The 24,564-nt window shown below is 36.4% G+C and overlaps 1 protein-coding gene across 1 annotated transcript in view; it reads right to left on the reverse strand.

Annotated features, from left to right (window-relative positions):
- Positions 1-774: 774 nt before the first annotated feature.
- Positions 775-24,564, reverse strand: part of LOC145667811 (uncharacterized) — a 174,204-nt gene continuing 150,414 nt past the window's right edge. Inside the window, exons 3-6 of the mRNA XM_081735243.1 lie at positions 23,595-23,662; positions 16,948-17,910; positions 9,859-10,001; positions 775-953 (exon numbers count right to left, since the gene is read on the reverse strand). Coding sequence (XP_081591369.1) covers positions 843-953; positions 9,859-10,001; positions 16,948-17,910; positions 23,595-23,662 — 1,285 coding nt within the window. The 3' untranslated portion in view covers positions 775-842. The remainder of the gene's footprint in view (positions 954-9,858; positions 10,002-16,947; positions 17,911-23,594; positions 23,663-24,564) is intronic.

The following is a 24,564-nucleotide window of genomic DNA, read 5'->3' on the forward strand; positions in this document are numbered from 1 at the left end:
AAAAGTGACTGAGAATATCGGAATACATTACTAATCTTTTTTATTTTAACCCAGTGAAGCAGGTAATTAACTCTTTCCGGTCTTCCCAATTTTTCGTATCCTTACTCATAATGAAGTTAGCCAATGCCACCTGACTTTTGGTGCACTGTGTATTACAAAAGAAGAAATCAACTTTATTGTACCTGAAATTTCCCATATGGGGAATCATTGCATCATCCTGTTTCTTCATTACATCATTATAATATACTTTTCTCTTCTTGAGATCGAGATGTATATATATATATATATATATATATATATATATATATATATATATATATATATATATATATATATATATATATTCTTCTTTTGTAATACACGGTGCACCAAAAGTCAGTTGCCATTGGCTAACTTCATTATGAATAAGGATACGAAAAATTGAGAAGAGCGGAAAGTTGTTGGAAATTGGTGATTTTCAACCAAAAATGGTGGAACTTTTCCAATTGCACCGGCCGTTTGAGCTCCGAATGTTAACTGAAAACCCAACTTCTGCAATTCAGCAGATTCGAACGGAATATAAGACCACTCAAAAGAGACAAGATAAATGTACACGTTGTTGTTTGAGTGTATCTCTTATACCTCAAATCCATACCTCAAGAATGCTATATTGCTGGTATGGTGAAGGTCCAAGGAATAAACCTGCTGAAGTGGTAACGTTGCTTTTTTCATTAAATTAGGTTTTAATTAATTAAAATTACTAATCACATCAATTAATAATTCTTTAATAACTTCTTAGTTTATTCAGTAAAACATGAAGCGATTGAGGTTAACACTTTATAGTTTCTCTTCAGGTCGCGTTCTTATTTCAATGTCTCCTGGAGGTCTATCTGAGATTTCAAATCTTCTAAGTCCTCATCTATTTTATTATATTCTCTAAAAAGAATACTCTTCTCTTCGGACCATACATCTTCCTACAACAGAAGAAAATACAAATACTGAAAATTCATAATTTATTTTTACAGCATGTTTGTTCCTAGTTTAATATTCCTTTCCAGCGCTGAAATTATATGAGATTTGCAGTATCTATAGGTCACTGTAGGTTCCTAAATAACTTTATATTAAAATAAATTTTGCAAGACTAATTTCCTTAATTTTCATTATATCTAACCTAAACTCATTGTAACAATGTTATGTAAGAATTCTTTGTTCATCAAAATGTAATACGGAATAAGTCTACGTCTGCCACAATTATTCACTCGCAATATGACTCAGAAGTGGAATTCTTATATATTTTATGGTTTTGATTCTACGTAATCTGAAGCATGGTTCGCTTATAATTTACAAAATGACCTGTGAATATTTAAAATCGTGTACTCGTGTACGAAGGTCACTACGAAAGTTTTGAGATACGCATTGTTGTGGCACAGTATTTGAATTCCAACAATTGCGTTCGGTAGTGGTATCCAGAGCGAAGAAGCGAATCAAGTTTCAACTCGCCTCGCTTATCGACGTGGCTGTATCGCCTTCACTTGTTTGTTGATGTGAGCAGTATTCGCCTGTCTAGAATGGAGCTCGAAAGGGAACATTTTGGGGTAATGACCCTTTACGATTTTAAAAGTGGTTTGAACGAGACACAAAGCCTTGACCATTTGCAGGGGTCATTTGGGGACCTTGCTCCTTCCCGTGCTAGATTTTTTCGGTGGTTTGGTGAGTTCAGAAGAGGCCGGACATCGCTTAAAGATGTAGAGAGAGATGGACGTCCGGCAACAGCTGTGTCAGATGAAAATATTGCCGCTGTGGAACAAATGATTCGAGAAAATCATCGAGCAACTTTCAAGGACATTGAATCTAGAGTGAACATTGGATTCCGCCTGCAGTAACAAAAATTCTTCATGATCATCTTCGGCTCAGGAAGGTTTCATCTCGTTGGGTGCCTCACACTTTGACCGAACAGCAGAAGCGTATGCGTGTGGAATGGTGTGAAGAAATGCTTGCAAGATTTGATGGAGGCAATTCTCGACGCGTCTCTGACATTGTTACTAGTGATGAGACTTGGATCTATCAATTTGACCCTAAAATAAACGCCAGTCTACAGTTTGGATCTTTTCAGACGAAAATCCACCCACGAAAGTGAAGCGACCGCGAAGTGTGGGGAAGAAGATGCTCGCAACTTTCTTCTCCAAATCTGGCCATGTTGCAACTGTTCCACTTGAAGAACAAAGGACTGTTATTGCTCAGTGGCACACCACTGTTTACCTAACAAAAGTTTTCCAGAAGCTTCGGGAACGGCGTCCAAGAACTGGATTGCGGGGATCCTGCTTCATCGTGACAACGCGTCCGCACACACGGCCAACATCACAATTCAGTTTTTAGAATCTACGGAGGTCAAACTTATGACTCATCCGCCGTATAGCCCTGACCTAGCCCCATGTGATTTTTTTCTGTTCCCCAGGATTAAAGATCGCATGCGTGAGAAGAGATTTTGCAGCCCTGAAGAATCTGTAGTGGCTTACGAGAATGAACTTTCAACACTTGAAGTAAAAGACTGGCAACACTGCTTCCAAAAGTGATTTTCGAGGATGCAAAAGCGTGTACAATGTACCGGTAATGGTGAATATGTTGAGAAAATGTAAGTGTTAAATTGATTTTAAGTATATAAGTTATTTCACATCTCAAAACTTTCGTAGTGACCCACGTATTAAAGTCGTAAAATGGATTACTATTTTTAGTTTTTGTAAGTTTATAACTGGCAAACAAGTTTGATTTACCACATCAATATAAGCTAGAAAATAAACCTTTCTACTAAACGTAAGTCAAAATTACCTATTTACAAAGTTATAGTCTTATGAAATCATGGAAAGACGAATAAAGATTGACAGCTATACACCCTTAAAAAGTAGAACATGAGAACTTTGACGCTAAGTACTGGTTTAGAAGAACCAGAACTTACAGAATACGTAGCATTTTATCTCCACTGTTTAGTGTTGGATTCTTACGATAATCATCGAAACTGTTTCTGTATGAAAACGCATGCCATCATAATATGGAAATTTATTGTCAGACATACTGGCAGTACTAAAAATACTGGATTGAGAAAAAATCACTGGGGGAGGCCTAGAAACTTTTATAAGTGTGCTTTCGTTATTTAAATGCACATCCAATTTATATTAAACGTGCAACTGTTAAGTTTCAAAGGGATGGCATAAAATTGTTCGTATTCTTGTTGAAACTGCCTGTGTTACAAAAGAAATTAAAAAAGACTATACGAGGTAGTTATGTACCAGTTAACTTTGCAAGTATTTCATAATCCCTTCCCAGACTTTTTGTGCAATTTCAGGATTTCAATGAGGGGGAAGATATTATGCCACACCATTCTCTACTACATAATAACGAACTAAAGTGATTTTTTTTTTGCGGGATAAAATGTTTTAAGGATATCTTGATCTGTGTTTGGTATAGTGATCTGTGACTGATAAAGTGTGCTGATTATGAGAAAGACGCTTACACCTGGCAACATTTATTCCTTTATATTAAAATCTTCTGGAAGAAATGACGGACACAGCTGGGTCCCTGGCCTACACGGTACCCTAACAAGCCATCAATTAGGTTATCATGCGGAAATGTGGGAGGGGGGAACAGTTGGTCATCATCTTGTTTACCACGGTCATCAGCAGAGTGCACCAATCTCTTGTGGACTTGAATACAAGACAGATAGCAAGTGAATCCACGGAAATGCATCTAACGCTAGCTTTATTCCATGCGACGAAGTACACCACACACCCGTATAATCGAACATCGAGTAACTGATTTTTCGGATTAACTCCAATTGCTGATAGAAAAGCCTTTGCCAAAGAAATGTCAAAAGAAAAAAAATGTTTTTTTCACAACCTGTTTTAAACTTCTTTGTTTTGGTCGTAAGGCTTGAGTTTAGTAATACTCGGTTTTAAAGGTGTCATATGGTGCCAAGGACTTCTTTTGAAGCTGAAATATGAAATATATAAATAGCCGAATAAGTCGTTAAGGACCCACAGCTACTGAGAACTCACCATATCTTGTCCATTTTCCTCTGAATTATAATATATTATTGATCTTACTTTACATACGTTGAGTACAAATTTCAATGGGAATGTTTCGTGTATATATCCTGAGACAACGTCACATTACTTGAATCTTACTTTCTTGATTATGAAGTCTGAAGTTGCGATTAATATTTTCTGTTAATCTCTTGCCGTCGCGAATTCTGTGGAGGAATTTGAAACTAAAAACAAATATATAAAACGATAATCATGCCTGTTGTTCTGTATGGTTGCGAAACGTGGTCGCTTACTCTGAGGGTGAGAACAAGATCCTGAGACGAATATTCGGACCTAAGTGAGACAGGAATGGGGAATGAAGGAAACTTCATAATTTATACGGTTTACCGAACATTGTTAGGGCCATGAAGTCTAGGAGACTTAGGAGGGCGGGTCATGTACCTAGGATGGAAGAAAGTAAAAATGCTTTCAAATTGTTGATTGGAAGACCAATGGGAAACGACCAATAGGAAGACCTAGGCGCAGATGTGAGGACAATGTTAAGATGGATCTCGCAGAAATAGGACTGCAAAGTAGAAATTGGATCCAGTTGCTAGGAATAGAAGTCAGTCGAGAGGTTTTGTGAATGCGGCATTGATCCTCTGGGTTAGTTAATTAGGTTGATGTTACTTGGTACAAGCCATAATGATGTTGATATTGGAGGAATGCACTCAGTTATTGTATTGTCAAGCATGCAGTCAACTTTTATTAGTATGAATCTGGTGTAAGATTCCCTGTCAAAAAATAAATCACGTCTATGGCCCTGAGTGTAGATACTCACCTGAGATGAGAGTGATTGTTGAAACACTTTGCTAACCCCTGATTTCACTGAATTTTAATCTCTTTATTAGCTACGTCAATCATCAGGAAAGTCAATGGAAATGCAGCATTCCCGTAGCAATCCTCGAATTATAGAGCATCACTGACATCCAGGGGACCGCATCCTGAACAAAAATCAACTTTCAGGTCTACACGTTATCGTCATCCTTGGTCGGTTGACTGTTTCACTTGGATGAACTACGATGGAGAGGCGTGGCTGTAGCACTTGTCTTGTATACATACAACAGATAGACATACATTTAATTTGCAAGTTAGATAGAGAGTATTGGAATATAATACTTATTGCCTATTTTGCTATTTGCTATTAAAGTGCATGTGTAAACATTACGGTGAATGCTATAAATTAGAATGAGTTCGGACGATATTTTTAGTTTTATTTGAATCGAGCGGAGAGGGAAGGAAATCTCCAATCATTACACACAGTTCAATGTTACCCTATGAATCATATTGTGTGACCGTGAAATGACGATCGAGGGATATATGGGGTATGGGGTAGGATGTGGAAATAACTTGGTAGAGGCAGTTATTGGTAGAACGTGGGTGAAACAACGGACTTCAAAGTGAATTATCCATTCTTGGCACATTTGCATGCAAACACTGTACACTACAGAACGAATTTGTATTTTTATCATCACTTCGTATCAAATATTATAATAAATACTGGATCTCAGCAGTAATTGACAATGGCAAAGGCGGGTGTAAATACTTTGCAGGCTTCAGCTCGCTTTTGTGTTGGTAGAAGATTTTTTTTTTTTTTTAAATCATAAGCTTGCAGAATGTTTGAGGAAGTAAACAGTATCTGAAGAATACACGTAATACAGAGTGGAGTTAGGTTAGTAGTAGCTTTGATAGATCCAAACATTCATTAGAGAACAATTATGAAATTAGTTCTTCGGATAAGTTAAAATCTCTTCCGGTATCTTTGGATTTAGAATGAGAAATCAAATGTGTCTTCGTCTATGACATGTCTATCATACGATGACAAAAGTCTTGTAAGAGTTAATGACTAATAATGATATATAATGACGATGATATCTCAGATTATGGAAAAGAACATAAAGAAAATCAGCTTTCACACACGGGGATGAGATCGTCAACAACTAATGTAAATTACAACACCGAAAAACAACGATTTGCCGAGAAGTGAGCAGGAGCAAGTAAATTCCAGACATTACCTTTCATGATAGTGCATGCTGAAAGTACCCAATTTTTGATACATTTCGATAATTATTGGTTGAGATTGCTTCACGAGAGCTGGAAAATAAAGACCGTATTTTCCGAAAGATAGTTCACCCTGTTCCATTTCGAAAGACTGATTTCAAAGAAAAGTGCCAAATGGACAAAGGTATCCAGAACTTAGTTTTGCTCACAGAAGCAAGTATTGTCTTGTTTCTGTTGTGTTTCATTCTCTGATGAATCAATCGGGGCGGTTATTCGAGTGCTAATTGTTTCTCTAATTGGAGAAATCGAATCAGAGAGTGCAAGACCATGAAAGCAGCTTTGGTTATCTTTCAGACTTTTGAAAATGGAAAGACGTAGAATGTTGTATAAACGAATGTGAACTGATCGATGACTAATAAAATTCTTAGACAAAAAGTTAAAAAGACGTTTTGGAAGGTTGTAACAATCGTTTTCTTCCCCACTTGATTGTTACAATTCACTTTCTCAGTTCCATAACAATTGATGTCATTCTTTCGTATTAATGCCCAACGGGTTTTAGGTTACGTACATAGGGTGACTAGAAAATCCCTCTATTCCCGAACTAAATGGTGTAACAATATGAGATGTCAATATAGGCCTGATTAAGATTTGAAACTCTCATTCTGATCATTGACATGACAACAGTGCTCCTCCGGTGAATTATCATATGATTCCCACATAACTGCTCGCAGAGGGAGGAGAATATAATCTGTGCGTTGACCAGTTCACTGTCTTGCCTTTCTGTGTTTGGTGAACAATAACCAGTAACTTCACTTTGGAGGTGTGCTTAGTGGTAAGTGTGTCGTTTCATGAACGGAAGCAGAACAACGAAAATATGCTGAAGGTGATGGATAGGTTCGTGAACGGTTTGGTAAGGAGTCACCAAGTCGTCAGATTTTGATCACATGGTAGAAGAAAACTCTTCGCCTGGGAAATGTTTTGGATGCTCATCGTTCTGGTCGTCCACCAACCCGAAAGAAAACGTGCGCAAAAGTTAGTGCGTCAGTGATGCGTTCAACTTGCAAGTCGACCAGAAAGCGTTATTATTAAGTATTATTAATGTAGTGATGAAATAAGTGCAGGTGTAAAGGGATTTTATGGCCACTCTGTACGTTAGATTTGACGAATACGAAGACTACCATGATCTGGTCAGAAGCACAAATCCAAACACAGTAGAGTTGATGTTAGTATAGTTAACAAAGCAGTGGTAGCAACTTAGTAGGACATAATCTCTTGTTAAGAGCCTGCCTTACTAAAAATAATACAAAATTTACCATTTTTCTTTTGCTTGTTTATTCATAAATGAAAGGAGATAATGAAATGCAAGTCACCACAATCATAGATAATGCTATTCTACAACAGAAAATATGAACCTGAAGGATGTTCAGTGTTGCCATCCATAGAAATTACAGTGTTGCCACAAAAACAATTTCCCTAAAATCTAAGTTAATGTAGCGAGTAGAGGAATGAACTCAACTGCATTTAATTACGTATCATGTTGTTTTGGTTTGTTGTGAATTACTTTTCAATTAACATTATTATTTAGTTTTAATAACTGTATGTTAAAACTATTTTGTTTATTACAAACTAAATACAACTATTATTTAAAAAGTAGTTCACAGGAAACCAAAACAACATGATGCGTAATTAAATGCAGTTGAGTTCATTCCTCTACTCGCTACATTAACTTAGATTTTAGGGAAATTGTTTTTGTGGCAACACTGTAATTTCTATGGATGGCAACACTGAACATCCTTCAAGTTCATATTTTCTGTTGTAGAATAGCATTATCTATGATTGTGGTGACTTGCATTTCATTATCTCCTTTTATTTATGAATAAACAAGCAAAAGGAAAATGGTAAATTTTGTATTATTTTTAGCAAGGCAGGCTCTTAACGAAAGAATATCTTTGTGATTTGAATAAGTTAGTTAGCTTCTTAGCTGTTAGTGTTGCTAAATGTCGATAGCAGCGTTAACGATGGAAGCTAAATAGCATCATCGACAGAAGACAGTAAATTAGCATAGCCACCATCCACATTCCCAATACGTAACAAATAACGTTTTTAATAGAACAAGAGGAACAGCCTCATGCCTATGAGACTATGCCATTCTATCTTAAAAATTGTTAAATCATTCTACTTAGTAGATGTTCTCTCTATTTCCTATGTCTTCGCCCTCATTATAGCAACGACCAAATCCCGCAATATATGCCATATTTTGTTCAGACGACATAAAAGAGAATATAGTTGAGCTACATACAATCGTTATAATCTTTTCTAATCACGCTGTCTTGCATAATGTACTCCATTTTCGTCTCTCCATTCATCATAGGTGAAGACGGTTCTACTGGAAATTCATTTTTCTTTTTACTTTTATTTCCAGTGATACAAGATACCTTTTCTCATAAATGGCCCTATTGGGTCTGCATGTAGTGATACTATTCAAATATTGTTCAATGGTGAAAGGAAAACCACTTCTTGCTACCCGTTACCGCTTTTACTCTATATCGATCAACATTAAAACCGAAAGTGGTTGAATTCTGACACGTCTGGTTTTAGTAAAGACTTAAGGATGGAGATGAAATGTATTCTTGGAATCCTTAGTTAATTACAAGAAACCACTTCTCAGCATCTGTTATAGTTTCTAGTGTATATTGATCAACATAAAAACCGGAAATGGTTGATTTCTACCACATCTAATGGATGGACCACTTCCGCCAACGAACTCAATTTTTAACTTTTAATCATCTACATCCGGGCCAAAATTTCTGGTAATCCATCAAATACTTCTAGAGATGTTTTCTCCCGGACAGACAAGGAATACGGACAGGGTAACAAGATCAGGTATTCGGAGAACCGAAAGAAAGACTACAGGAGATTATTGACAAAGTAGCTGACACTGCAAAACTGTATGGAATGGAAATCAACATCGAAAAATCGAAAAGTCATGAACATATCCAGTGGAAATGAACTTTACGGGTCAGAGTAGAACAAGGAGTATTTCAATATCTGGGAAGTATTTTGACGAAAGGCGCGTACTGCACCAAAGAAATCAGATCAAGAATTGCCATGGCCAAAGCAGCACTCAACAAGAACTCATCACTCTTAATTAGCAGCCTTAATATTGGACTAAGGAAGAAATTGGTCAAGTGCTATATGTGGAGTATTGGATTTTATGGTTCAGAGACTCGGACATTACGGAAGTTAGAGAAGAAATATTTAGAAAGCTTTGAAGTGTGGCGTTGTAGGAAGATGAAGAAGATAAAATGGACAGAAAGAGTAACAAACGAAGATGTTTCGAAACTAATAGGAGAGAAGAGGACGCTTCTAGCCACCATTCTTCGTAGAAAGGCCAGTTGAATTGGACACATCTTGCGCAGAAATTGTCTTCTTCATATCGCCATAGAAGGAAAGATGGAAGGAAAGCGAGGAATAGGAAGAAGAAGAACACAAGTGATCGATGATTTAAAAAATATAAGAAAATATTGGGAGTTAACAGAGGAAGCTGAAAATCGAGAAACGTGGAAAAAACATTTCCAGGACCAAACTGAAAATTAAGAAAGAAGAAAAACATTAGTCCCTGAACCTGTCAAAAGGCAGAGTACTTTATAATAATAATAATAATAATAATAATAATAATAATAATAATAATAATAATAATAATACATATTATATAAAAGAATTTTAGTAGTCAAACTTCTAAAACCTTGGTAACACCGCAATAAATATATTTTTTTTTAAAAAAAAAAAAAAGAAGCATTACCTCTGTCAAAATTTTGAAAATCCTATGCTCGTTCTCATTAGGCGTCTTACATATGGAGGCGATGAAATCACTTGGAACATCTTGTAGTCGGGAATACGACCAAGTTGGAGTGGATGTCTTCTCAACAAAAATTCTACGGACAGCTACAAATCATAAAAATATAAAAATCAATAATAGTTAACTCAAACGACACGATAACTCGTATACTAATAATATGTATATTATAAGCAGGCATGTTGAAGAGATAGAAAACACCTAATACGCAGTGAATTTTCTTCCAGGTACACTTACTTACAGTACTTCATTTTTTCATTTTTTTCAGCTATAACATTTTTTTCAGCTATAACATTTTTTTCAACTAATTCGTTTCTGCAGAACTTACTTTTCGAAATGAAATGAAATCTTTAAGTTTAACGTCACACGGATATGCCCGTTAGGCTAAAGATGACGGTGAAAGTGAGAAATGAGTGAAATGGTGGAATGAAGAAAGTGGGAGAAAATGGTAGAACCCCGAGAAAACCCACGATCACGGTGTTTGTCCATCACAAAGTTCACACGGCGAGAGCTGGGATCGAACCAGGGACTCTAAACACCGGAGGTGAACGCTCTACCACTGAGCCACCGCGTCCCCCGTCCTTACTTTTCGAATTCTACAAAAGATTTACTAAATACAATATTTGAACTGTAACTTAAACATTAAATATTTTTATGAGCACATAACTACGTTAGTTTGAAATTAGGTTTAATTTCATACAAACACCCAGAGACCAATTTTGTCACTAGTGACGCGTCTACGCGTAAACGTTTCATGAGATAAACAGTGAGACATGTCGAGAAATTATTACAACTCATATAAATATAGTACGAATATCAAATATACAATTCTCTGGTAGTATGCCTTATTAAATATCTATTATTACAAGGAAAGTGAACAATTCTGGAAACATTAACTGAAAAATGTTTTAATTTAAAGATTCAATTCAAATTCGAATTTAAATATCTTTGTTAAAGCGGGCGGAATTTAACTAAGCCTGTTCTAATACCTAGCTCTTGTCATCAAGAAGAAAGAAAAGTGAAGCAAGGATTAGAGTAAGTAAAAACAGGAAGTTCAAGGTAATAACAAGAGAAAATAATCAAATAAGAGTTAACTATACTCCAATTGATCAGTGGTGGATTTAGCCCGGGGCCGGGGGGCCTAGGCCCTCCTAGTTTTTCGAGTGACAAAAATAACTGAAACTGTTATTTATATATTTTTTGGAAATTAAACTAATGATATACCTTCATAGCCAGGGTTATGGCTGCCCCCCAGTTTTTAACTTCTAGATCCGACACTGCAATTGATAATACTCGCCCTTTCTGACAGTTGATTTCTGCTTTTTTTCCCCCTTCCTGCAACGTCTGTGAACTTGTCCCGCCCACCTAACGAATTTTTCTTTTTTTATCTACATCGTTAGTTTATCGTTAGTTTACGTTAGTTTTACTAAAACTATCGTTAGTTTTGCAAAAATAACGATTTTATTCGAGAAATAAATGGGCAGGCCAACTTCACGGTTCCCCGCCCACAAACGAATTTTAAGTTTTTCATATCACATCATTAGTTTATGGTTAGTTTGCGTTAGTTTTGCTAAAACTATCGTTAGTTTCGCACAAATAACGATTTTATTCGAGAAATAAAGTTTCCCGCCAACTGTGAATTAGCCCGCCCATATTGAATTCTCATAAAATTCCAACTCACATCGTTAGTTTATCGTTAGTTTACGTTAGTTTTGCTAAAACTATCGTTAGTTTCGCAAAAATAACGATTTTATTCAAGAAATAAAGTTCCCGCCAACTGTGAATTAGCCCGTCCATATTGAATTCTCATAAAATTCCAACTCACATCGTTAGTTTACGTTAGTTTTACTAAAACTATCGTTATTTTTTTACGATTTTATTCGAGAAATAAAGTTTCCCGCCAAATGTGAAATAGCCCACCCATATTGAATTCTCATAAAATTCCAACTCACATCGTTAGTTTACGTTAGTTTTACTAAAACTATCGTTAGTTTTGCAAAAATAACGAGTTTATTCGAGAAATAAATGGGCAGACCAACTTCACGGTTCCCCGCCCACAAACGAATTTCAAAAGTTTTTCATATCACATCGTTAGTTTATCGTTAGTTTACGTTAGTTTGAAAAACTAACGATAACTTTAGCAAAACTAACGTAAACTAACGATAAACTAACGATGTAGATAAAAAAAAAGAAAAATTCGTTAGGTGGGCGGGACAACTTCACAGACGTTTTCCTGCATGTGGCCATAACAATCAGGCATAAAGAACTGTTTCTATGGTAACAGCACGTTCAGCCAGTTATAGTGGCTCATTCCCCTCGTTCTGACACGGTAAACATTCCATCCTTTCCGCACGTTGCCAATTTGAAAATAAATAAATGCACATTGTTTTACTCGAATGTCAACTTGAGTAATGGACGTGCTAGTTGTTGACAGCATTCTTTTTAGTTCTCTTTAGTGTAATTTAATTTTATAAAACTGAGATTTACTTGCAGTGAAAAAATTCGTGTTTCAATACTGGACGCAAAAGCTGGCAACACAGCATTGAGCAACACGTGCGCGTTGCGAGCTGTCAGAAAGGACAAGTACTATCAATTGCAGTGAATAACTTTAGCTTATTTCCTCATAGTATATAGCAGTGATGGCCAAACCGTCGATCAAGAGCTACTAAGAGCTCTCGGGGATATTTGCGGCAGATCGCGTTCACGGTCCAGTTGGATATCCGTGATTTCTCCACTGAGCTGACTCTAACAACAGGGGAAGCTTACAACAACATTTTTTTTTATCTTGCGCAACTGCGCTTGTCAGCCTCATCTCATCGTTGATTGCATACGCATGGGGTTGTGCACGTTATGTTTTTCCTGTGTGTTTATTAAACATGTAATAACTTGCGTAGTTTAATTTCATATTTACTAAGTTTATAGTCAATAAACACATTCATTTTTTAAGTTCATAGTTCTTTTGGTTGGTAGCTCACAGCAGGATTTAAAAACGGACCGGTAACTTAGGATTCTCATGAGTTTGGCGACCACTGGTATATAATGTTGCCCATGAGAGGAGAAATTTCTGCATCTCCAAAATGAGACAAGGAGTGCATTTTTAAGTTCGAGACGAGACGAAAGATTTTACGAGTTTCGTGGAGAGCCAAGTCATAGATCTCAAACACTGGCATAGTGTCACATGATTTATAATATAGATAAAGTGTTTATTCGAGCATCATAAAGGAAAGTTATCAACGTTTAAATCCACACAACTCATTACACAATGTACTCCAATAATAAATGTGGATTTCTCGTGCCATGAAAGGATTCTAATGGCTTCTAGATGAAATTAGGAACAAGTTCGCGCATAAATTTACAAAACAAAGCAAGACAGGAGAAACTTTTCGATAATTGAGACGAGATGAAAGAGAATTCTTCGACAACCAAGATGAGACGAGATTTTAATAAAATTTACGAGACGTGAGAAGAAAACCTTATATCTCGACTCGTTTTATCTCGTGTATTACATTAATAATATACCATGTCATCTAAGCTTCATAATAAATGGCTTGGTCAATATATTTTAGTAGGTTTCACCTTAACAGGTGGCATGCTTTTGAGCTTGGTTTCATTTCCCACGAATGACATACATCTTGCGCCAAAGAAATTATTTTTTATTGGTTTCTTCGAAAACTACACAAAATAATTTATCTTTAACACTTCATTTTGTTGAGTTCGACGAGATTTATCAGTTGATTTCTTATGTTTAGAAAACTTTTTTAAAAAAGATTTTTATTATACCCTTATTGCAGAAGCAATGATAGAAGAAAAATTTTTGTGAGAAGAAGAAAACTGAATTCAAGATTTCAACGTATTTACATGTTTCATAATCTTTATATGACGAAAAAGTCATTTTTCGATATCTGCCCACCTGTTCAGGGACGTAGACAGGGTGTGGATTATGGGAGGTCCAACTCCCCCAAAATTCCAATTTTTATGTAAATTTACTCTAAACTTTAGAGATGATTTTTACACATTTTAATTCGATTTATCCTCATATTGCACTTAGACCACCACCGAAATAAATTTCTGCATACGTGCCTGCGTCTGTTCATTCGTCTGTTCGTATCGAAATATGTTCTTCAAGCCAAGAAGCAATACTCGTATCTTCAACGTATCCGGACCAACTTGAAGTTCTTATAAGATCTCCCAGTTTCTGTTCTTTGTACTCTTAAAAATAAGGGTAGTTTATTGGAGGCTGAAGATATTGGAGTGGCGATAGAAATGCCATCAAGTGTTATTGCCAGCAATATTGTGCGTTTTTGTTCTGCACCTTGCATTTAAAATTTCACTAAACTCTCTCATAAAATTCGAGCACCTCGAACGGGAACCTTAAGGAGCCAGCCCCACTCACTTCTCTTCCATTCTAGGTTCAACATCTGAAAACGCTAAAACATGTTTATAATTATTTTAAATGAAATATAAATACCAAATTTCATGCCTGTAATATTAGGAGATTCTGACATATCGACATCTTATTGTAAAAATTATTTGTAATGAAATTTGAATGTAAAATTTCATGTCGTTAGTTTTAAGGGGTTCAGAAATATGGATATCTTTTTGTAATAATTGCAACCGTCATTTCCCAAGATGAGAGGTAAGATTGCATGTTGACAATAAGGCATGCTTAACATTATGTTTATTGGGCCGTAGTAAGTCAAAGCTATAGGGCCCTATCCAAGATGGATGTAAACCCCTTAAATGTCATTCTTCTACTTACAGTGTATTTTGTTATTGTATACATTCCATAACCACCTCCAAACAAAACAGAGATACACCTTGTAAACTACCTCCGGAAATTGATCAATGATACTGCAGATAGAGCCATGTCAATATACAACGAAGACGTTACCGTACACTTTGATTTGGATGAGGATGTCATAGAACGAAATGGTATCACCAACTTTGGAGAAGTGGACGAAACTTACGAGGAATATGTGCGAAGGAGAGCATTGTGGACCTACGGTGTTAGGAGTGGTGAGTCTGTGGACTTGGAATACAAGAGGAACGCAGTTGAACTATAGAAAAGTGGAAAACGAAAGAGATTGTCGAATGTCCGTTATGCGACACTACAAGAAAGTAACGTCCCAAAAATAGTCGTACTGTGGGGAAAAGGAAGTATCTTCCGGTGGAAGACGCAAAATCAATTCCCTGAGGTGTCGCTCGCCGTGCTTCAGAACTTTGAAACCGCCGTTGGTACACATTTACCGACATGACGTAGATCTGCAGCGGCAGGCTATCAAGGCAAGTCAGGAGCTTAACCTAGCTTCATTTACGGTCTCAGAAAAGTGGTTGTGAGCATTTAAGCGGTCGCACAATATTGTTTCACGTAAAGTGTTCAAACTTATAGCTGTTTTCCAACATTAGTATAGATGTGTATCTCTAACGGCGTTGCTAGTTATGGCCTTGGAAAAATGTGTCATAATGCCCTATGTTCGTACTTTAAGGGGATGTGCACATTAAGGTTTACGCTCTTCATCCCAACGCTGGCCGATATAAAAAACACACGTATGTCTTACTTTTGATTCATTTGTTCACTCCAGGAGTTTCAAGCAAATCGGAGTGTCACACTTGGAAAACCTTGCTTTTGTGCAAACCAATGGCCATTCTAATATCATATTGGACCGCGGTGGCTCAGTGGTAGAGTGTTCACCTCTGGTGCACCGGGTCCCACCTCGTGCCAAGTGAATTTTGCGGTGGTCCGTGTTCGTGGGTTTTCTCGGGATTCTCCCGTTTCCTCCCACTTTATTATTTCCACTGTTTCATTTATTTCTCATAACCGTCTTCTTTAACCTAGCTGGCATAACAGTGGAACGTAAAACTTTATGATTTCATTTCAATTCATTTTTCTAGTACCATATTGTGGTCGATTGATACACTCCTATTAGGCAGTTAACATCGGAGACTTTCTTTACAGAAACAAAAGACTTTCTGTAGTGTCTGAACGAGTGGATTCTTTATAGTCTTGTTAAGAACATTACATACAAGTTACTATATAAACAAGAAGTTAGCAATGCGTTTGGAAAACACTCCATATAAAGGATGGGTCATATTGATGGGACACATTTAAGATGCACTTTTGGAGCATGTTGAACACAATATTTCTAACCAACTATAAGGACCATATTAACAAAGGATGGGAGTTTTGCACTGTGCTCAATGTTTGAAGATTATAATCCTTAGATTTACACCACCTCGTCGAGAACATTCTTTTAGCCATAATTACGTTTAACATAGTTTGATGCAGAGTTTGACCAGGAATGGCTGCTTTTCCCTTCGGGTGCTGTCTTCCAGTTCATTGATAGTTTTGAATTGCCGAAATGAGACAGCTTGGCGTAAGGGACATTTTGATCCAGCTGGATGGTGCCATTTGTCATACTGCAATCCTGTCAATGACAACCCTTCGACGACAATTACCAGGATGCCATATTTCGAGATTCGGTGATACCCATTAGCCATCCACATTCCCCAAGCTAACTTTACCGGACTATTTCCTATGGGGGTCATAAGGGAGAAGATGTACACCACAAAACGCACTACTATCAATGAACTGAAGGACAGCATCCAAAGGGACATAGCAACTATTCCTGCCTAAATCCTGCGTCAAACTGTACTGAATATGATTGTTAGGGTCGAAGAATGTTTCAAGGGTCTCATCAAGCTGGTGTCCATCTAAATGATGTAATCTTCAAATACTAAACACAGTACAAACTCCTCTCCCTTGGGAATGCATTCCACGTAATTCTTAGTTGATAATAAAATGATGTGTTTAACATGCTCCACAAATGTATTTTAAATATGTTCCATCATTATGACCCACCCTGTATGTAGAAGTTATAGCTTATAGTTTTATAAAAGTGCTTCTTGTAGTATTTTAGCATAAAACTCTTAGAAATTAACAACTTTAAACTAGTCATTCAATCGAGTAAATAAACAGGACTACAGTATTTTATTTACGAACAATTTATATCTTGTAGTGACTCTATTATAACCTACCTGCTCTAAAATCAGGACTTTCAGCCAATCTTGCGCAAATAAGGTTTTCCTGGTAAAGGCACTCAGCGAAAGTTTTGTCCCGTGCTTCATCTAGCAATAACTTGGACAATATAAGTGAAACAGGGTTAAGCTTTCCCAAATGTTTTAATGTTTTTTGCGACCATTTAGAATCATCTTTAGAAAGGGAATCAATAATTCGTTCAACACTTTCGTGACTAAAATGTTTCTCTATCTGTTCTCTTATGTGATCAGACTCGGACAAACCAAGCTCTTTACCAGGTCTTTCTATCATTGCTCGCACTTTCTCGTCCGTTGGATGCTGGATAGTGATAAGTTCCTTGCACAAATTGTGGAAATTTTCGTCTGAACATACATGATGCACAACTCTTAACCGCAATGCATCAGTAGCAAGCAAAGGTCTTCCTGTTAAAGCAAGATATGTTCCCAGTGCCGAGGGTAAGCGAGAGAGCGCATAAGAACTGCCGTTATCAACACACAATCCTAATGCAGATTCTGGCTTTGAGAGATAAGCATTGTTACGTAGCACCGCAAACTTGGAAACGTGAATAAAACTAAAACCATATCCTGCAGCTGGACCTTGTGCGAGACAGACAAAAAACCCGGGATATTCACGGATAATTTTCAATGTCTTTGCATACAAACTCGCAAGGTGTAGGGCGCAATTATATCGCTGTATATACTTGTTTCCTTGTACCGTATCACTTCCTCCACAAAACGTAGATCCCTCAGCCCGTAATAATACTAGAAATATTTTACCACGCCAAGCCTTCAGCGCCAGTTGGATGCATTCTGCCATTGTAGGACTAATAGCGTTGGATACTTTAGGACGATTTAACGTTATTATACCCACATTTCCTTTCCGTTCAAAGAGTATGTCACTTTTCATAGTGGATTTTGTCAAGGAATCCAATCTTCTTATTTCTTTGGACACATCAGTAATTTCTGAAAACAAAAGAAAATAGGTAAGTGCATGTTTATTCGCTCTGTGTGAGGTTAAAAGTCACATAATACGAGAAATAATATTCTTGTAACATTAGCATACAGAAGGCATATCAAGTAAGGCTTCATCCAAGAAACGTACATTGCTACTAAGGTTCAGCATTATTAAAGAATAACTGCTTACTATCAAAAGAAATGTTTATATATTTGTTCCGAAAAAAATGGATTTTTGGTAACAAACTATTAATATTGTTAAACCAAAGAGGTAAACTTAGGCACTTTAAAAGGAAGGGGTAAGATTTGGTAAAAATGAAATTTCGAGTTTAAAAAAGTGTAGATTTTTGATTGTTCAAATATTGAGTTCCAAAAATTGTAGACGTGGATTACTGAAGCCAGTTTATTTATTAAGACCCACTGTTTAATTATATCCTTACTAATACATAAAATAATATTTTATTTATCTGTGGGCCTGTCATTAGAATTTCCCATATAGAGAAATCATCTAGAGTCATCAACTTTGTACACAGATATGTCTTCACTAGACCTAATCGCGTACAAAGCCTTTTTTTCGATTCTCGATTCAAGGGAGGATTGGAGTCAAAATTTATGTAAAAGTTATGTATAGTGAACCATAGTGCCTGAGTTTTTCCGATTGTCCATGTTGCACACCATTCAAATGTTTGAATTCTTTTGCATTAACTTTATTCTTCCCGCGTGAAGAATGGGTATTTCTGTCAATAAGATAAACACCTTCATTCCCAAATATAAAAATTCAAATAATACATAGTACTACCCTGAGCAAAGTCGCGTAACTAACTTTTTTCTTTCTTTCTTTCTTTCTTTTTCTTTCTTTTATTTTTGGTACAGAGTTAAATTCAAGTCTAAAAGTAGGATAAATGAGTACGAGCCAATTTCATAACGTACATTTTCAGTAAACCCCCAGGAGGTGACTCGAATTTTCGTTATTCATGTCTATAAATTATGCTGAATAATTATCCAAAAGATACGACGTCACCTCCCAAAAACTTTATATCCTTCCTCCACTTAAATTTATTACTAGCTATGGTCTTGTTCATTTTTTTTATACTATGAACCATGAATCAACTTTTAATGTTGTTCATTCTAGTCTAGTATAATTTTAGTGTCAGTTGATGAGTAATTTATGGATATGTACAATATCAAATTTTATGGATACTAATATTTAAAGTGAAACTTGTACTGAGATCAAAATTTTAAATGAATAACAACTTCGGTAAGTTTTAAGATTCTAAGACAAATTTATTTATAGTGAGTAAAATTCTCTGTCTCTCTATGTCTTTAAATTTGTAAAGATTTGTAACAAAGAGATTTGGATAAGGAATGTCTTAGAAATCGAAGTACTAGAGGCATATAATGTACGTCGAAAGTTATTAGAAACTTTAATTGCATTTCCCATTACAATTTTACGCTAAGTTTCTGCAATGGATGCAGAGTAGGGCTCAAACTCATTTCCCCTGGGACTTGCTATTTTACATTAATATATATGCATTACGATTTTTCTGTATTATAAGAAATTTTGACTGCTAATTATGAGCCAACTCTAGAGTTCCTGGGTCATGAAAGATAAGAATACAAAGTGAGTATACATTTGTAAGCAGGTCTACAACTTGTTTGCCAAAGTGGTTTCGTACTGCATAAACAGAAGTGACATTTCGAAAGCAACTCCTTCCATCTGCAGACGAACAGGAAAGTTGAAGTGTCTGGAAATTTCTTCACTCTATCATTTCAAAATTCACCGATTACATCTAATAAGATTTGTTATACACGCGAATACCTTGTATCTTTTCTGTCTACACTACTGGGTCACATGTATGTAGGTAATCACGAAAGAGGCGTCGATTCAGAGAAAATCCCAGTGCGTTAATGGCTTGCTGAGTTGAACGTTTTGTGTTTTAGAGCGGAGAGAAATCTACATAACGTTAAACATTGAGAGGTGGTACGATGCGTTAAAGGTAACGAGAAATGTATCAGATTTGCTACGTTGTGGAAAACCCAGAACAAGCAACAATATTATGAATAAAGTGCAGGAGAGCGCAGAGCCGAATTCAAATAAATCACTTAAACGATTGGCTCTGACTCTGAAACTGTCTACGTTGCACAGTATCGTACAGAAGAACAGTAAAAGCCAACCTCTGCAGGTTAAGATTGTATATGATCAGATAGACAATGTTTGTGACATCAAGAAGAAATTTTAGTTATGTTTACCAGATTAAGTCATTATATTTGGATTATGCCTCTCATTATTTCTTCCGATGAGACTACATTCCATGTGTCTGGCAAAATTAATTGAATTTGAAGGTTTGACAATCCGTGCAAAGTTTATGACTCATTGGACCATTTTTTTCAGGGAGGACGGGGTCATTTATATTAATATGCTTCAGACATTTCTTTTGCAGGATGTTGCGAGGGTAGGCATTATTAATTCATTAATGATTTCCACTTTCTCCAAGATTGTGTCATTCACACTTTGCCTTTGAAGTTCGGCAGTTGTCGCTCTGCAAAGGGATTTATTGACAGCAAGAGAGAGACGATTTGTCCGGCAATATCCCTTACACATTACACGTGTGATGATTAGTTTTTGGAGCATATCAAGAAGCAAAGAAACCCGCAAGTCTAGAGTACCAAAAACGCAAGGTAAGTTATGTGATTCCGAATAATCTTAAAGTTGCCTTGGAGACCAGAACTTTCTCGTTTCATCTCGATTTTCGTCTCGTCTTCGAGATGAGACTTACAATAAGAAGTAGGTTTTCGAATTCAAGATGAGAAGAGATTTTTTTTTTTAATCACAACACTAGTTAAGATAAGTTTAAGATCTGAGACATTGTTCTAGTGTTAAATAACTCATATAATAAAACTATAAATTAATAAACAAGTTGTACGAATAAATGAAGAGATTTATCAATATTCAAAGGCAGGTCCTCAACCAGAGGGGGGCTAGGGGGACCTGACCACCCTAAACTTTTCGTGGCTGCTGCAGATCTCAATACAAGAAACACAATTTAGATATTTGTAAGAGAATTTTTAATGACTTGCTTCCCCCTCAAACTTCATTAGCTGGTTTCGAGCCTGTTCAAAGATACTCAAGCTATTACACAATATACTCGAATAATAGGTGAAGTTTAGCCGTCTGTGCTGATCGAGTGGCTTTCGGAGCACAAGGTTCCATTTTCGATCTTAGGTGAGAGAACATTAAAAAATAACTTCGCAATCATTTACTTTCATTAATTATGTCTCGTTAAACCTAAAGGGCATAATCGTGGGACGTTAAATTAAAATTTAATATCATTTCATTTCAATAAATATGGTTTACATGTTGTAATATCATATTCTTCGTGTACTCTCGGGACGCAGAAGAATTCTGGTAACTTCTAGATAAAACTAAGGGAAAGTCAGGGCAGAAATTTTGTACATAAATTTATAAAAAGAGACGAGATGAGAAAGTATTTTTTCAATAATCGAGACGAGACGAGAGTTCTACAAAAAATTACGAGACGAGGCGAGAGCATCTTATTAATCACGTGGGCAATAGTAAATATTCCAGATGAACACCATAAGAGCGTAATTCTCGGATTCAAAAGGATTGCATAAAGGTTTAAACGTGAATGGTTCCTAGTTAAAAATCTGACGATAAACCCAACTGTATCAAAAGTAAGATTTCAAAATTTTTCATGTAAGAAATTTCATTTCTTTGAAATACAATGCCTATTACTTGAAATGTTTAGGGTTTTCGATTTCTGAAAAACTTTTAGGACACCCTGCCTTTTAGCGTGGCTCAGACTATGACACTTAAAGTAGAGTATATGAAGTGTTGTTTATTCAAGACGGTAAAACAATTTAATGGGTGTAGAAACAAAACACAAGACTGTGAAATTGTTTACACTCCGACATGTACATATTGGAAAACCTGTAGTTTGAAGCTAGAGTGACTCGCTTGTTTACATATTTGGTCTAGGAATTAATTCGTGCGGTTGGTACGCACACATTGAAGCTGTAGTACAAACACAAAATACATAAATACCTTAAGAAAAATATTGTCCATCGCTAGCCACCACTTTCGCCCATCTGTCAGGCAATGTACGGATTCCGTGGCGAAAGAAGTCCTCATCCTTGGAAGCGATCCAGTCAGAGACCCATGTTTCGATATCTTCTGAAGAAGTAAACCGCTGTCCAATCAAATCGTTGTTCATGCAATCGAACAAGTAGTAGTCCGAAGGAGCAACGTCTGGTGAATACGGCGGGTGGAGTAAAACTTCCCATCCGACATTTTCTAAATAGGTTTTGACCGGTTTTGCGACATGTGGGCGAGCGTTATCATGTTGAACAATAAGTTTATCATGTCTGTTCTCCCATTCTGGTCGTGTTCTGGCCAGAGCTTGCTTCAAACGCATTAATTGTCGTCGATAACGTTCTCCATTCATAGTTTCACCCGGTTGCAGCAGCTCATAGTACACCACACCTTTCATATCCCACCATATGCACAGCATAACCTTATCACAGTGAATATCTCGTTTTGGTTGTGATGGACCTGGTTCACCTGGTTTCACCCAGGCCTTTGTTCGTTTAGGGTTCTCGTAATGGATCCACTTCTCATCACCCGTAATAATTCGATGCAGGAACCCCTTTCTGCTCTGTCGTTGAAGCAGCAATTCGCAAATGGTTTTTCGTCTTTCAACGTCTCTGTCTTTCAATTCATGTGGAACCCAATGTGACATCTTTTGAATCATTCCCATGGCTTTCAAGCGTTTGGAGACTGTTGTTTGATCAACGCCTAATGCTGCTGCAAGTTGTTCCTGCGTTTGACACGAATCCTGCTCGAGCAATGCTGTCAATTCTTCGTCTTGAAATTTTTTTGGCTGTCCAGCTCGCTCTTGGTCTGCCAAGCCGAAATCACCACTTCTAAACCGTGCAAACCACTTCTGACACGTTCGCTCAGCTAGAGCATGGTCACCATACACTTCCACCAAAATACGATGACTTTCAGTCGCACTTTTCTGCATGTTAAAGTAATACAGCAGGACACCCCGCAAAAACACTTTATCAGGCACAAATTGCGCCATGTTCACTTAACTACAAACTGGTGTTGTTGACGCTTTAATCCACTGCCCTATACTACGAACGATACGCGATGACAGGGGTTTGCAACACATGTGTGGATACACGGAACTGTGGGACGCTCCGTTCGTTGCGCCATCTCTTGTCCACCCGCACGAATTAATTCCTAGACCAAATATATTCTATTTGCTTAAACTATCTTTTTGTATTTAGAAGTAACCGGGACATTGAGGAAATGATATTTTAAAGGAATCACTACAACCTTAACCTTCCTGTTGATTTGAAGAGGAGCTCTATTCAAATGTAGCTAGCTATTCCTATAGCACACGTGCACATCGATATATGTGGTCGTATATCACTGGATCGATTTTACGATCTTAATATGTGGTGTACATAGCTTTTATATATATATATATATATATATATATATATATATATATATATATATATATATATATATATATATAAAATAAACCAAAATTAGACGCTAACTGAACATTACTTCTGTTGAATTAATTAATAGGCCTATTTGTCTACTGATTTGTGAAGATTTCTTCATAATATGCTCTTTCTAAAAGGGAACGAAGTTATCATACCTGCTGATGCTTCAGTAAGAAGACGAGTCATTGACGATATTCCTCTTCTTAGAAATACCATGATTCTTCTGTAATAAATAGAAAAATTTTAAGAAAATTACAAGTTGAAGTGTTGTGTAAGGCATAATAAAACTAATCCTAAATAAATTTGGAATAAGAAGAAGGGATTTTATTAGTTTTGATTTAATCTACGTAAACTACAATACATTGAGAAGATATAATGTAGCTAATCTAAAATTGTCGATCTCAAATTCTAGTTTTTAATCGTAAATAGTATTAGATCATTTAAATTGGAAACATAAAATACAATGCAGAAGCGGTTATGCTGATGATTAGAGCCCGGATTTCCGTGCATAAACCAACCCCGAGATATGCATGCAAATATGCACAAAAAAATATTTAAAAAAATATGCTCTAAAATATGCATTAAAATTTTAACATATGAACTGAAATATACACTAAGAAAATAAAACTTCAATTTCTTATAAAAAAATATCTCATCTTAATGACCTCTTTTGCTTGAACTATTAGCGTTTTCCATAGTTTTTATTTCTGTAAACCGTCTGCGTTTATCAGTGAGAAATGTTTTGTAAATCGAAAAGTTTCTTTCTACATCAGCAGGAGTCACTGGTGCATCTGAGAAACACCAAATGTCTTTCTGTGTAAGGTCCTCTTCCAGTTTCATGTTTTCATCTTTATGTACATTTGCAATGTCGCAGATTGTTTTGTACCTGTGATTTTTGCCTAATGCTTTTTCAAGGTTTATCTGACGGTATTTTCGCAACACAGTGAGTTTCACTGGACAAAGTTTGTGTTGCCCAACAAGAAGAGTGAATGCAGTAAAGCATTGTACAGCATTCCGACTGTCTAATAATTTCAGGTATTCTCGAGAAGTGGTTGAGTATGTATTCATTTTGTTATCAATGTCACTTATAGAGAAACATTTTTGTGACACAAATAGCAGCTGCAT

The sequence above is a fragment of the Thermobia domestica genome, chromosome 13 (assembly GCF_964235325.1).
Source record: "Thermobia domestica chromosome 13, izTheDome1.hap1.1, whole genome shotgun sequence".
Classification (NCBI taxonomy): Eukaryota; Metazoa; Arthropoda; class Insecta; order Zygentoma; family Lepismatidae; genus Thermobia; species Thermobia domestica.